The following is a 14,259-nucleotide window of genomic DNA, read 5'->3' on the forward strand; positions in this document are numbered from 1 at the left end:
ACAATCCCCAGTTCGACGGCTCGTTCCCTAGCCACATGGTCAATTAAGGATTCTTCCATGTGGTCTAGTCAAACAATCCCCCGGTTGGATTGTTTCCCCGATAAAAGTTTGGTAGTGGTCATATATATATATATATATATCCATACTTTCGTTCTTGTTTACCTAAACCCTAAACCCTAAACCCTAACAAAGTATGGGGAAAATGAGAAAGGTTTTGAATGTTGTGGTATACTACTACGGAATATGGGTTTCACTTTAGTTTTGACTTAACTATAAATACATATATGTAGCTATCTCGATGTTGAAAGCATGTCGTTTTCAGCATCGTTTTCTAAATAGTGGGGGTTATATTATGTTATTTTCAAATCTAACAAAACTTTGTTTTTGTCCACTCACAATTTTCTGTTCCCCCACCCCCGACCCCCCCGCCCCCAAAGCAGTAGATAGTCTTGAATCAAGCAGCTGTATGAAGTCGTGAACTCTGAGCCAAGCTTGTGTAGGGCAAACTTTCATCTATTTTTAATTATGTTGAACTTCATTTTTTTGTAAACTGAATTCCGTTAGATATACTCTGTTATCGCTCATGTTAGGGTTAATTGCAAGGCCGGAGGCTTATTATGTAAAGTGCATATTATTATCTTGTGCATGATGTTGGTTGTTGTTATTAAATGTGTTTTAACATGTTGAAATTTTTTAGGAAATGTCCAGTTTTCAGGGGAGATTCTTCCGAAATTTCGGTAGAAAGTCTCGTCTCTTTTAATTAGCCGGCCCCTCATCAGATTAATGTCGGAAATACCACAAGATTCGTCCCGGATTCTGAGAAATTCGGGGCGGATCCTGTCATATAGGGACAAAAAATAAACTTTTGCATTAAAGAAAAATAATTGAAAAATGTGAATCACTAGTTTGTTTAGATGCTTTCTATTCACCTTAGACACATTGAAGTTGAGCCAAAAAAAATAAAAAAATAAAAAATTGCTTTCCAAGCAAAACTAAAAAGCTTTGGAACCTAAAAATATTGCTTCACTAATATACCTAAAATAAGGGCTGAAATTATAAAAAAATCTCACATGGAATGCACTTTAGAAACACACTCAAAACTCATTTAATACATAAGAATTTGGTGTTGAAGTTCCCAGAAATTACGTGACTGTCATTGATCAATTTAAAAGAAGTCCAACACAAAAAAATTTTAAAAGCACTCAAAACAAACCTAGCCCAATTTTATTAAAAAAAAAACCCCAAACAATTCATTACAAACAAAATGTCTTGAAAACCGTAGCTTCATTAACACATCATTATGATTAATGACTGTAATGTTCCACACCTTTATTGTCATGTTGATTAATGGCTATAATGTTCCAGTCTAGGGTAATAATACAGCTTGTGTTCATGTTGATTAATGGCTGTAATGTTCCAGTCTAGGAAAATAACACTGCTAGTATACTGTTATGTTGTTAACACTTTGTCATAAAAGTACATTGTTAAACAAAAATGAGATCCATAACTGAAATTGTAACCAAAGATAAATCGATCATGAAAGCTTAAAATACATTCCGAAAATCAACTAAAATATGAAGTGAAACACATAATTGAAGCAAAAGATCAAAAATCTCAAGTCTAAACCAAACGACGACAACGATAGCGATGATGACGACGACGACGATAATGACGTGGCGAAAGAGGAGTAGAGCTAGGTGCATCTGATTGAGGTTCGTTCGAGGTTCCGAACAATCCGGCAAAAAAATAAATGAATAGAAGCATGATTTTAGAACAAAAAATCAAAGATGAAATATTGAAAATTGTAGATCAGAGATGAAGAATATAGTTGGACCTGAACTGAGCTTCAATGGAAGCTCCTCTTGCTCCAACATTGAGAAAGCACTAGCAAGAACGGAGAAAATGAATCTAATTTGGTTTTTTGGCAAATCTGATTTCCCTCTCAAATCCATAGTACAAGGGTAATATAGGTATTTTATTACACACAAAAATAAACTAAAAAATGGCATATAACTAAATTTGTAATTTTGATAATCCAAAATTGCCTATTTTCAGTTATTCCTTCAAATTGTCACTGCAAAGTATCTCTAATCCAAAACTATTTACCCACTTAATTAAATGATTATCATTTTTGTTTAAAAAAAATTGATAATCATTTTAGCATTTTTCTTGAACACCATGCTTGTCTTTTGTGGGTCACAATTCTAATGTCTACTTTTTTGTAACATCTATAAATGAAGGCTTGAAAAACAGATTGTAATAGCGCGCTCCAAAAGGAAGAACAAATCTAAATGATACCGTATTACAATCAGTTACTGAAGATAAGTTACATAAACGCTTCCATGAAATTTTTTGGCATTGAACAGCCGTTTCACATTTTCCTCATCACTGCATTCAAGTATGCGCTTTCATCTAACTCCCATAGATGCGCTAACTTCCTGGGTGACATAAAAGAATACAAAGGCTGGAACCAACCTGCATCCGAATTCAATCCTAGAAGCCCAGTGCTGGTCTTCGCACGGACTCCGGACTTGCACGATGAACCAGAAAGCATCCATAGACGAGCTCGGCAAATGTCATGGTTAGCAAAACTAGTTATCTTCCCGGTAATCCTTTCTCTTTTCCTCAACTTCCAGGATGGGAGCTTTCATCTAACTCCCATAGATGCGCTAACTTCCTGGGTGACACAAAAGAATACAAAGGCTGGAACCAACCTGCATCCGAATTCAATCCTAGAAGCCCAGTGCTGGTCTTCGCACGGACTCCGGACTTGCACGATGAACCAGAAAGCATCCATAGACGAGCTCGGCAAATGTCATGGTTAGCAAAACTAGTTATCTTCCCGGTAATCTGGATTCTCTTTCAAGATGACGAACCCTTCCAGGATGGGAGAAAGGGGGATATACCTGCATAAAAACAATTGTTAGTGTCTCAAGTGATCAAACAAGAAGTCAAACAGAGGAACTCTACAGGGAATAATTCGTACTTCTCTGTAGCCAGCTCTGCTCTATCACCGGCAGCCAGAAGAACGGGTGTCGAGTGGGTCTGGAAACCAGTGATTGTTTTGGGACGACCAGCCTGACCAACAACGTCAACAGCTTGGCCCACTCGAACAGGGACAGACAATGGTTTGAGATTCTCATCCACAGTCAACAACATTCTCGGCTAGCACACGAACAATAAAATAATTACAAAACGACCTTGAGAAGGCAGCATACAAAAAAGATGGGCTTTTCACAAATAGGCCCATTCTAGAATGATATTTTATGCAAAAACTCTTAAGAGAGCCTATTTGGAGAAAAGGAAAAAAAAAAAAACCTTAACTAGTAACTAGCCATTTTCTAATTGGTTCTTAATGTCACAATTTTTTCACTTGAAAGTACAACATGGAGTTTTTCTATAGTATTGGACTTGAAGGGTCTTTTTTATAAAATGTGATGCTAGAATGGGGTGAAAATATAAAAAAATACGGTGATCAGACACCAACCTGCATAGCCAAAATAAGAAAGTAGAGAACATAATGATATTTCCCCAAAATGATGGCTTTCATATCAAGACATGCATGCATCAAGGTTATGATTCCACCAAGGGCCGTCCTGTATGCGAAGAGATAATATATAGAAGTTAAGAGTAAAACAATGAAGCCGGTAAAGATGCGAAAGGCCCATTTCATGACGAGTGTTAGAACATTTTCCCACAACAAAGTTACTTACGGTGATAGCAAGAAGCGATCAGAATGATATGGATTTAGAGTTAATAAACCCTTTCCCAAATGCACAAGACCTTGAGCAATTCGCACCTGAAACAGTGGCCAAAGAATATAAATGCACACTGGAAAACTCCAAGGGCAAATGAATGAACAAAAAGACAGGACTCATAAGATGTCTTACACAGAAAAGAAGGCTGGCATCTTTGTAGTAATAACTTGAAAGATTGCGAAGCATGCCAGCTATTCTAGCATTGTTGGTTCCTGCACCTAGCAAACCTAAGGAAATCACTGCAGCCTGAAGCATCCAAATAAAATGTTAAGACTTATCAACTCGGAAACCAAGTGAATAATGGAGATAAAGCTTGCTGTAATATTTTACCATTGCTACTTCTGAATCTGTATCATGGCTAAGTCTGCTTAATGTGTCCATAACATTGACCTGGTAAAAATACACAATTAACAAAATAGTGAGAAAAGGCAAAAATTCAATGAAAGATATACCAGTAGTCCTTTAACTCTTTCAGAACCTGCACTATTACCATCAACAGATGCAAAGATAAGCGTACAAAAGCACTACAACTCGTTTGCACAATTACTGTTCCATGTTTTTTCCAACTCACAAGACATGAATAGTTAGATTTCCCGGACAGTTGAGCTAGCATTGAAGGTAAAAGTTTTGCTTTTAAAGGCTTTTAACTTTCTCCAAACTGATTCCAGATTTGAATAGGGATAAATTTGAAGGAAATCACTCATATAAACAACCACATCATTAGATATCAAAGATGCTCAGCTAACCAGATTAATACCTTGGGGTTTGATATGCAAAGGAGACCAAGAGCCAAAGGTACTGCCCGACGGATATTCTGTTCTCCATATTGTAAAAGATGCTCTAATGAACGAATTGCCATTTCAACTCCCAATTCTTCAGCCATTGCAATCATAGCAATTCCAAGCACAGCAGGTCCTTGGTGAGTTTCATTCTTCTCAAGATGTTGTGAACAATGACCGAGAAGGTTTTGAACCTGCATGAGAGAAGAGTTCCCAACTTAATACATGTCACAGAACTCAAATGAGAATTAAGCAGCCTTAAAATATTACCTTAAGAACATTGCCTGTTCCTGCATAAGCACAAGAAAGCAGAGTCATATCGCAATGCTTTCTGATTTTTTCATTGAATGTCTTTGAAACTTCAGCTGTGGCTTCAACGTTTTCCTGTAAGACCCAAGTAAATTCCAAAGACAATTAGAATGGTGGAAAAGAATTGAAAACACAAGCTTTAACTGCACAACAAACATCAAAAGAAACTAAAATCAATTAGGGAAAGAAAAAGTACATATTTTTGCACAAGGAGAATGTTACCTGCTTCCCAAGGTACAGAAGTCCAAGACTGAGGGGAATTAGCCGAGCAAGGGGCTCCCCCAACTCTGAGTCACTTCGGTCCATTAATGCAAATATGATTGCCTGAGCGACCTCTTCATTGCAGGAACCAACATATATCAGCCCCAACGAGATTGCAGTGAATGCCACAACATCAAGGGGAGCTTTTGCATCATTAAGTATAGGAGTCAGCTTACTACGTATCTGAAAAAAGAAAGATAAGTTAGCTTTAAATGGAAATAAACATATTACAACAGTTCAATCCAAAGACCAACTAAATAGCAAACTTCAAATTAAGAACTTCTAATGGTCAACGCAACCAAGAGCAGTAGTGATTAGAGAACATTGCGGGTCTGATTGTGATTCTGCTGATGTAATTCTTGAGCCGAGCATGAGCCAAGGAGTAGGTCATTTTCATTTTAAAGGGAAAAGTTTGCTGTGGCCTACCTGATCTATCAACAGGAAAAAATAATTTCAAAGACACGTTACCTGCTCGTTCTGAGCACCAGCATATGCAATCCCCAGGCCCATTATTGCACCAATTCGGATAGATGGATCTTCTTTATCAATATATTCGCCCAGAAGTGCCAGCGCCTGGAAAAGGGATTAAGATTTAGAGATATATTTGAAACATTATATTCAGCAGACGAAAAGATTAAGGCACCCACAGGATCACAATCATTCTTGATACTGCAATTGACAATCCCAACCCCTAACAATGCACCGGCAATAACATGGTTATCATTGCTGTGGAAGTACTTGTCAATTTGGGCAAGTCCAGAGTCGACATCCCATAGTAAAATCATACCCTGTCAAGAAGGATAACAAAGATTTTAAAATTCAGTTTAAAACTTTTAAGATGAGGGTAAAGTAACCAGGGTTGCAAAGGCATGCATACCAGACTTGCTGCAGCACTGGTCTTTCCATGCTCCTTATTCTTGAAAAGCCAGTTTCCAGAATTACCACCACTTGAGGCATCTGATGGGACTGTCATCAACTTATCCTGCACCAAAAAGAAAAATCAAAGAACACATGTCAATTAACTCAACCTGACAACATTTAGCAGGTACCAAGTCCGAAAATCCTACCTGACCAAAGCCAGCATTTACAAAGGCGTTAACAAAAGTTGCAGCCAAGTTCTGTCTTGCTGAATCAACACTAGCACCAGCACTTGCTCGGCCATCAAGTAAGTGTGCCTTAACCAAAGTCCAAGAAAATCATGATGATCAGAGAAGGGAATGGAGAAAAAGGTTTTAAAATGGAATTGAAAGAAATATGGTTATCTTAAAAAATTTTGCTATCACTAGCCATTCAACAGAAACAGACTTATTGCCAAAAATATGAAAATAATTCCAACTAATTGGCATAATGAAGGATACCTAGAATGAAAATAAATAACATTGTAACGATTTACACATCATTACTGGCAAAAAACAATACGGAATTGCTGGTACTGTTTTGGGGAGATGAATTTGATCTTTATCTATCACATATGTAAAGCCCCTACATTGTAATAGCACAATGACTATCCTAGAAGATAAAACTGTCATCAGACGTTTCGAACCATTAGCCAGACATGAAAGGCAATTAAACATAATAATTTTCATTTTCACCAAAAATAAACACAACTGGATACAAATTTATCATATCATTTGAAATGGAAATCACAAAAAACACTAATTGATGATGATGATGACAATGAAAGCTGGATAGGTCTTACCCATGATGCGTTACAAATAATATATTTTAATTAGTTGATCGTATGTTTACCACAAATGACAAGGAGGTAACATAAACCAGCATCACTACTCATTAATGTGTAAACTAATGTGAGCAAAATGTCTAACTTAAGTTAGTAAACTATTACCACATTAAATGCAGTACAATCCCTCGTAACAGAAACTAACTCCACAAAATATATACAAAAAATAAAATAGAACTCTCGACATCAGTAAAGATTAATATGTATGGAAGATCCATATTAAAAAATAATAGGTAATCAAAAGTTCAAACCTTGTAGATATCCTCTGGAGTTTTGGCCTCCATGACCTCAATATCACGAGCAAGGGTAAGATAACCCTCACTTAACTTAGAGTTGTTGATAATATCCTGCAATGCCTCTCTGTCATCATCCTCTGCAACCATCTCATCATCAAGCTCAAAACTAATACCCTGCATAATAATCATAAATGCGAACAAAATCAGTACCAGTGAAAAAAAAAGCCATAAACAATACACCATATGACATCAATGTCAAGCTAATAACTTTTAGGCAAGGTGAAGAAAATATTTCCAAGGCTACTGCTTTTTTTTTTTTTTTTTTTTTTTTTTGGGGGGGGTTGTTCAACTAATGGCAATCACTTGTCCAACAGCACCTAACTACATGTGCCCGCTCATCTTAAGATACAACAAATGAATTAACCTCCATTTCTTATGCATTTGTCCCCCATAAGACCAGAGAAGCAGGGAAAGAGAGAGACAGAGACACAGACGCGCACTTGTACACACATGGAACAAGATGATACAGTTCACCACCCAGAACAAGCCCATTACAGTCCACTCTCTAGTCAAGGAATTGAACTAAAATTTGACCACCGTATCATCAGATGAAAATCACTCTAATTAGAACATTGATTGGATTGTTTTAATGAGGAACATAATCATGCATTCCTTCGTATAAAGAACATACAAATCAAAATTTAAGAAAACTTAACACTTACATGTCGAGCAAGAATGTAACAAAATTGCTTTTTACGTAGCAGATCATCACAAGATTGAAAGACCTGCCTTACATTCTGCAAACAAATACTTACAATTATTACAGCGAAACCTTCAGATGCATGTAATGCAATATACACACACACACATATAAAGCAAAGTTCTCATTTCCGTAAACATAATCTTCTCCCACACTCATCAGAAAGACAATAATATGTGGGCTTACTCAGCTATAATTTATAAAACATATCATCTATTATAAAATCCAAACTTGTTACATAGCACAAACCTGCAAGTTGTCCAGGAAAAGCGCAATCTGAAGTGCATTCGGATATTCTTCAAATTTCATGTATATCAGGTATGCAATATCCAAAACTAATGTATCATCTGGTCCAGGAAGGTATCTGCAATATGTTAAGAAGAAAATGTCAACACTGGGAAATGAAAGGAGAGGTGAGGAGAATGAGAGAACAAAAATTCACATTGGCACATTACAGCTGCTTATCATACGTACATACTACATCATATGCGAAGAAGCAAAAGTGAAGAATTCAGAAACAAACAGTTTCAAGTCCTTAGGCAGGTATTTGCACCTATAGCGGTGGAATTAGTTCAATACTTTACTGAGACAACTCAAGACATGCTTACAATTCTGATTTTTAGAATCTGAATATTTTCATCTAACTAATATATGTGCACACACAAAATAAGTTTTCAGCCACATCCCAAATTACGAACTTCTTTAATAAATTAAAAAGTTAAAAAGTCATGAACTTAATCAATCAAACTTCTGAGTAGTTATGAGAATTCTTCCCCAAAAGAATGCCACATGTGGACCGAAATTTCTTAACTCAAGGTCACTTACCTTGCTGAGCTGGTGAGGTAGAGACAAGTCCTCTTAAAATTTGTCTTATCAACATGCTCAACTAACAGATCAAGATCTTCAACCTGTCATGCGTCAAGCCATCAGTCCCAAGAAGAAAAGGAAGTATAAAGGCTTTGCTGGAAAACAATATTGAAAAATTAATATAAATAATTTTACCTCCATTAAAAGGTCAACAGCTTCAGGTTCAGCATTGTGCTGCAATTCAGACAGAAGTAATTAGAACCAAAACCAATACAGTTTAGCTAGTGAACATTGTCACTGTTTACAAATTTAGAATTTTCTGTCCATCTTCCAGATGGAGAGGTACAGAGCTTTAGAAATCTACCCATTCAATTGACATCAAAGGGCTTGAAATGCATCAAAAAGAAGCATTTCTGCAGTTGCTCTTATTTTTTGCATAATGTCTCATTATCTATTTCAAGCTTTTGATTGCAACCGAACAGATACTAAGAACTAAAACTCCATTTAAAAGACAAATGAAAAGGAGCCTGATTACGGATTTTCGAACCCGAAGTATTTATGCCACACGGTGTTAACTTGATTTTCTACCCTAGTTAGAAGGAAAAAATTCCACATTACAAATCATACCTTCATGTGAAAAGCAACAATTTGCTGCACTAGCTCCATTAGATCATCAATTGGAGCCTCTTCACTCTGTAACAGATATTACAAAGCAAAATTCAGAATCAATTTTCAACAGACCATAGCAGGATTTGAAGAACAAGGACAGACATGTACAATAAGGCTAATGCTCCATTAAAAATGCACAAATTGAAGGAGCACAAATAATGATTTAGATTTTCCGAACCACGTCAAAAGCTTTAAGTTCCTGATTTCAGAACATATGTGCTAACTTGATTTTCTACCCTAGTTAGAAGGAAAAAATTCCACAGTTTACAAATCATGAACATTGTCACTGTTTACAACAGAATTTTCACTAGCTCCATTAGATCATCAATTGGAGATGGAGAGGTACAGAGCTTTAGAAATCTACCCATTCAATTGACATCAAAGGGCTTGAAATGCATCAAAAAGAAGCATTTCTGCAGTTGCTCTTATTTTTTGCATAATGTCTCATTATCTATTTCAAGCTTTTGATTGCAACCGAACAGATACTAAGAACTAAAACTCCATTTAAAAGACAAATGAAAAGGAGCCTGATTACGGATTTTCGAACCCGAAGTATTTATGCCAACGGTGTTAACTTGATTTTCTACCCTAGTTAGAAGGAAAAAATTCCACATTACAAATCATACCTTCATGTGAAAAGCAACAATTTGCTGCACTAGCTCCATTAGATCATCAATTGGAGCCTCTTCACTCTGTAACAGATATAACAAAGCAAAATTCAGAATCAATTTTCAACAGACCGTAAAGAATAGCATGAAGTATTAAAGGATTTGTCTATTTATTCACACATCTCAAAAAAAAAATTACATATAACAAGGACAGACATGTGAAGACAATACAGCAACGGAACTATCCAACACATGCGATATAGATCAACAAAAACAAATGACCATTCATTTTGTGTCAAGATAATAATATCATTGAAATATTATGCATTGCAAGCATGCATTTCTAGATATAATTTAAGTACACAAGGACCAATGATCTGAGTTTTAGATGTGCACAAATAAAGAAATAACGGAGAACCATGTAACAAACGCTCCAAGAAGCTAAATAAACTTTCCGAACAACATTATAACACATGTAATGGATGTATATCAAACCTGCCGTTTAGCATACTCTTGAGAAATTTCTCCAGCTAAGTTCCTGATTACAAGAAAGTCGACCAGTAGTGAGAACAAGATTTGGTTTTATATATGCCTCTTTTGAACACAAATTCAACCACCACCAATAAGGAACATTTGAAACCCCATAAAAACATAACCAGATTAAAAATGATGTCACTAAAATATCACAAAATGTCACTATAGGCTATGCTGATCACAATGTCCTAAACTAGATGATTCTGACCTGACATATTCATGGCCCCATGAACCAATATCACCCTCTGAACCCAACAATCTGTACTTCAAGCTTTCCTGAAAGCGGTAGGCACATAGACAAAATGAATACAAAACTTTAGAATATCACAAGAACGGTAAACCAAAAAGTAAATGAAGGATACAAGTATGGATACATTATAACTAAACCAATCAACAAGAATAATATATTAAGCAGAAGTCCTAGCATAGTCAGGCATACCCGTTCTCCCTCGGCAGACATGGTCAGTGCCAAAACTGACAATATGTCTGCTAGGTATTTCTGCAAGTAAGAGAAGAAAGATTAAATAAACTGCAGTGAATAAAATAAAAGGGGGCAGGGTAGAAAAAGATTTATTAGACCTTTTTTTATAAGAAACAGATAAATTATCCCTTTTTTATGTGAAAAAATTATACCTTCAAATCTGAATCTGCCATTGTGTCATAGAATGCTTTTAGAGTTCCATAATGCGGACGAAGATACTTTAATGGCTTCGGAACTGAAGTCATGGAGCTAGTTGAGGTACGGATTTCCTGCCTAAGAGATGAAATATTATGTGACGTCAGGCCACAGAGAACTTAGTACACATCACTTAGTACTTAGTACACATCACTTAGTACAACTAAGAAGAGCTAAACAAGTGAAACATAACATTAATCACTTATTACACATCAATCATATGTAAATTTAATTCCAAAAGTAATAATAATAAATACACAACATAATAGCATCAGTAAAAGTTAGAAAAGCACTCTGAGGTCCATAATTTTACATTTTTTAGAAGGTCCAGTTTCAACTGCATCCTAACCATGTTTTTAAAATTAAAAAAACACTTTTCCCACCAGAGAACTTTTGGATTTACCATCTCTATGGTTCCACATTTATTGCTAACTACAAATATCTCTTTAGAGACTCACTAGAAGAATAAAATTACCCCAAAATCAACCTCTCTCTGCCTGTGCCTCTTTACCATGAAAACAAAAAATATTACAGAGAAGGGCTCAAACTTGGTGTTTCTTTCTTTTATTCAATAGCCCTGTAGATAGAAGTCCATATGTAGCAGTAAAACCTATAATAGCAGATAAAGCATCAAGCAATTCAGTACACTGAGGAAGTGAATATAACATTTATACTTGGCTCCCTCCTTAAGTGTACAAGTAATTTTTTCTCTTCGAATTTCATACAAATTCTTCCATCTTTCTTCCAGACCATTTCCCCACATTTTTCTATTCCCGTAAAAGTGAGCACAAAAAATTGAGGTAAATGAATTGGGACTTGAAAGAAAGTATAGCAATGCACACAGACAGTGATTACCAGAAATTTAAAAATTAAAAATAAAAATAAAAATAAAAATAAAAATAAAAACCACATAGACAGTGAAGACTACGTTATAAGCACAACCACTAGACACAAGTTAAACTTACAAAACAAGTTGCTTGAGGATCAATTACAGCAACTTCTAGGGGGAGAAAATGCTATACCTCATGCTCTCTAGAGCATTCCTCTGCAACGCAGGATTAGGATCCTGAACCCTCTCCACGTACAACTCTAAGTTCTTCTTCAACTCCAAATCTTCCTCAGACTGCAGGTGAAATGGATGCAGCAAGGTAAATAAGCAAACTCACAAAGAATACTAAAACTCATTGTTCATCAGTTCCATAGTCGAACCCATCACCGTAACTTCACTTCATCAGTGTAGTTCTATTCCACAGGAATCCACAGGAAATTGTTAACAAAATGACCATTTAAACACGACAAGACTAGATTATTATATTCGAAAATACTAAGCTTTGATACAGAAGCCATGAACAAGCCCAAAAAGTTATACTGTTAGAAATAGTCTAATGCAAGAACTTCAGCTTAAGAAATTTTCCGAGGAACCAAACAGGCTGTTAACGAAACCCTAACCCTTAGAATTGCTTACCAAATCCTCATCCTTCTTTTCGTCTTTCTTCTTGGGATCCTTGGCGGGCACTTTGACGGACTCCTCATCGCGCTTGCCGATGCCGCTTGGGGTGTTTGGATCTTGTGGCGCCATGTTCAGAGAGCTCGTGTTCTCCTCTTTCTGCTTTCCTCTTGTACAAGAAAAAGCTCGGACCTCTTACTTTCTTTTCACTCTCTCCGCTGGTTCGAGGACTTTATAGTAATGAGTTCGATTTAACCCGACCCGTTCTATTGTTGGGTTACAAAATTATCTCTTCCACTAGTGGGCCTCGATACAGCATTAACAGGCCCATATAATAGTACTATCCTTTTGCCAAGGACAACAATATTATCTGTAAAATCTTCAAATTGTTTTGAGAAATTTGTAAAAATATCACTTTAATTATTAGGAGTGTTTGCATTTAGCACCGAGCAAAAAGTTTTTGGCACCTACACTTCACTTTTTGTAGTTAAAAACTAATAAAGTGTCCAGTGATGGATTCAATATTTTTTCAGAGAAGGGGCAATAAATAAAGGACTAAAAGTTCATAAAATAAAATAAAATTAGACAATCAAATTCCTTTAGAATTTAACAAAGATTAATCTTAAAAAATCAATTGCAATTAATCTAATTGAAATGCTATCAAATTATCAATTAAATAAATAAATCATAATTGATCATACATCGAGTCATGTACTATTATATTGATCATACAAAATACAAAGAGAGAGCCCAATCAATAATAATAATAACAATTATTATTTATTATAATAATAAACATATTATAAATAAATAACAAACAAAAAAATGAAAACAAAAGAAAAGAAATGCTAGCCGTGGTGAAGAAGAAGACCTTGAGTTGAGTCAAAACTCTTATCAAGAGTTACAGGCTCCTCACTAAGCGATGATAATCAATTTAGTTAACTTAATAATTATCATTAATTCAACGCAAGGTATGGTCTGGGCTTTTTCAACGCACGGATAATTAGTAATTGCCTTGTCTTCAATTCAAATGATAAGTCGTGGTAAGGCAGGTTTCCTATTTCTTTTTCTCTTTTAAAACTTTCCTAGCCCAAAACTACGTTGTTTTGGCCACGAATTTTTTTTTTTTAACACATAAGAGCCGTGCTCACAGTGCATCATCTACACCTGAAGCAAAGAACAGAACCTCTTTGAGGCATTTTCTCAAACAGGTTGTGGGCACTAGCAGAAAGGCATTTTCAGGCACCACCAAAGCTTTTTCTGGCAAGGGGAAGTGCAGCTGAACCTCCTTGCGCCTATGTGGATCCGCTAGCGAAAGTGTCTGCTATTTTTTTTTATTACAGAAAGAAAGAGATGGTGTTGGTTAGGGTGGGCATTTGAATGTGTGAATCGATGAACCGAGGAAAAAGGGGAAAAAAAACATGTTGACCAAAAAAATCAACCTGGGCTTAAAAACCAAACCGGATTGTTTTGGATCAATTCCTGTCCGGGTTATTGTCTTGAAAAAACTAATATAAACTTAACTGGACCGGTAATCTTAAATTTACTTATTCATTAATATCTAAAATTATTAGTAATTCTAATTAATATTCTTCAGATCTTTATATTTTTATATTTTCAAATTGGAATCCGCTCGAATTGAATTGGAACCACATAGGTCCAATTTGGTTCAAT

At 35.8% G+C, this 14,259-nt stretch overlaps 1 protein-coding gene across 3 annotated transcripts; it reads right to left on the bottom strand.

Moving 5' to 3' along the window:
• Positions 1–2,212: 2,212 nt before the first annotated feature.
• LOC117620881 (26S proteasome non-ATPase regulatory subunit 2 homolog A) lies at positions 2,213–12,793 on the bottom strand. Of its 3 annotated transcripts, XM_034351122.1 has the most exons (26): positions 12,604–12,776; positions 12,161–12,261; positions 11,096–11,216; positions 10,902–10,961; positions 10,671–10,738; positions 10,424–10,466; positions 9,279–9,344; positions 8,847–8,885; positions 8,670–8,752; positions 8,094–8,208; positions 7,807–7,881; positions 7,100–7,258; positions 6,175–6,282; positions 5,985–6,089; positions 5,755–5,895; positions 5,576–5,680; positions 5,069–5,290; positions 4,808–4,921; positions 4,516–4,731; positions 4,089–4,148; positions 3,891–4,004; positions 3,714–3,799; positions 3,488–3,596; positions 2,987–3,165; positions 2,784–2,906; positions 2,213–2,544 (listed from the first exon to the last, which is right to left on the bottom strand). In XM_034351122.1, the coding sequence occupies exons 1-25, from the start codon at positions 12,715–12,717 to the stop codon at positions 2,831–2,833; spliced, it is 2,679 nt and encodes an 892-aa protein (XP_034207013.1). In that variant the 5' UTR covers positions 12,718–12,776; the 3' UTR covers positions 2,213–2,544; positions 2,784–2,830. The 3 variants fall into 3 exon arrangements, with proteins under 3 accessions (XP_034207013.1, XP_034207012.1, XP_034207014.1); XM_034351121.1 differs by lacking the exons at positions 2,213–2,544; positions 9,279–9,344 and adding an exon at positions 9,947–10,012 and having other exon boundaries at positions 2,652–2,906; positions 12,604–12,793; XM_034351123.1 differs by lacking the exons at positions 2,213–2,544; positions 7,807–7,881 and having other exon boundaries at positions 2,652–2,906.
• Between the last annotated feature and the right edge of the window lie 1,466 nt (positions 12,794–14,259).

The sequence above is a fragment of the Prunus dulcis genome, chromosome 3, assembly GCF_902201215.1.
Source record: "Prunus dulcis chromosome 3, ALMONDv2, whole genome shotgun sequence".
NCBI lineage: Eukaryota > Viridiplantae > Streptophyta > Magnoliopsida > Rosales > Rosaceae > Prunus > Prunus dulcis.

Bases quoted from the DNA above. Each gene is read 5' to 3' on its own strand.
- LOC117620881 (XM_034351122.1), bottom strand. From the start codon at position 12,717: ATGGCGCCACAAGATCCAAACACCCCAAGCGGCATCGGCAAGCGCGAT. The intron at 10,962-11,095 runs GTATAATTTTTT...TCTTACTTGCAG, and splicing joins TGGCAGATTCAGATTTGAAG to AAATACCTAGCAGACATATT. The intron at 8,886-9,278 runs GTATGATTTGTA...TCTGAATTGCAG, and splicing joins TTGTTGCTTTTCACATGAAG to CACAATGCTGAACCTGAAGC.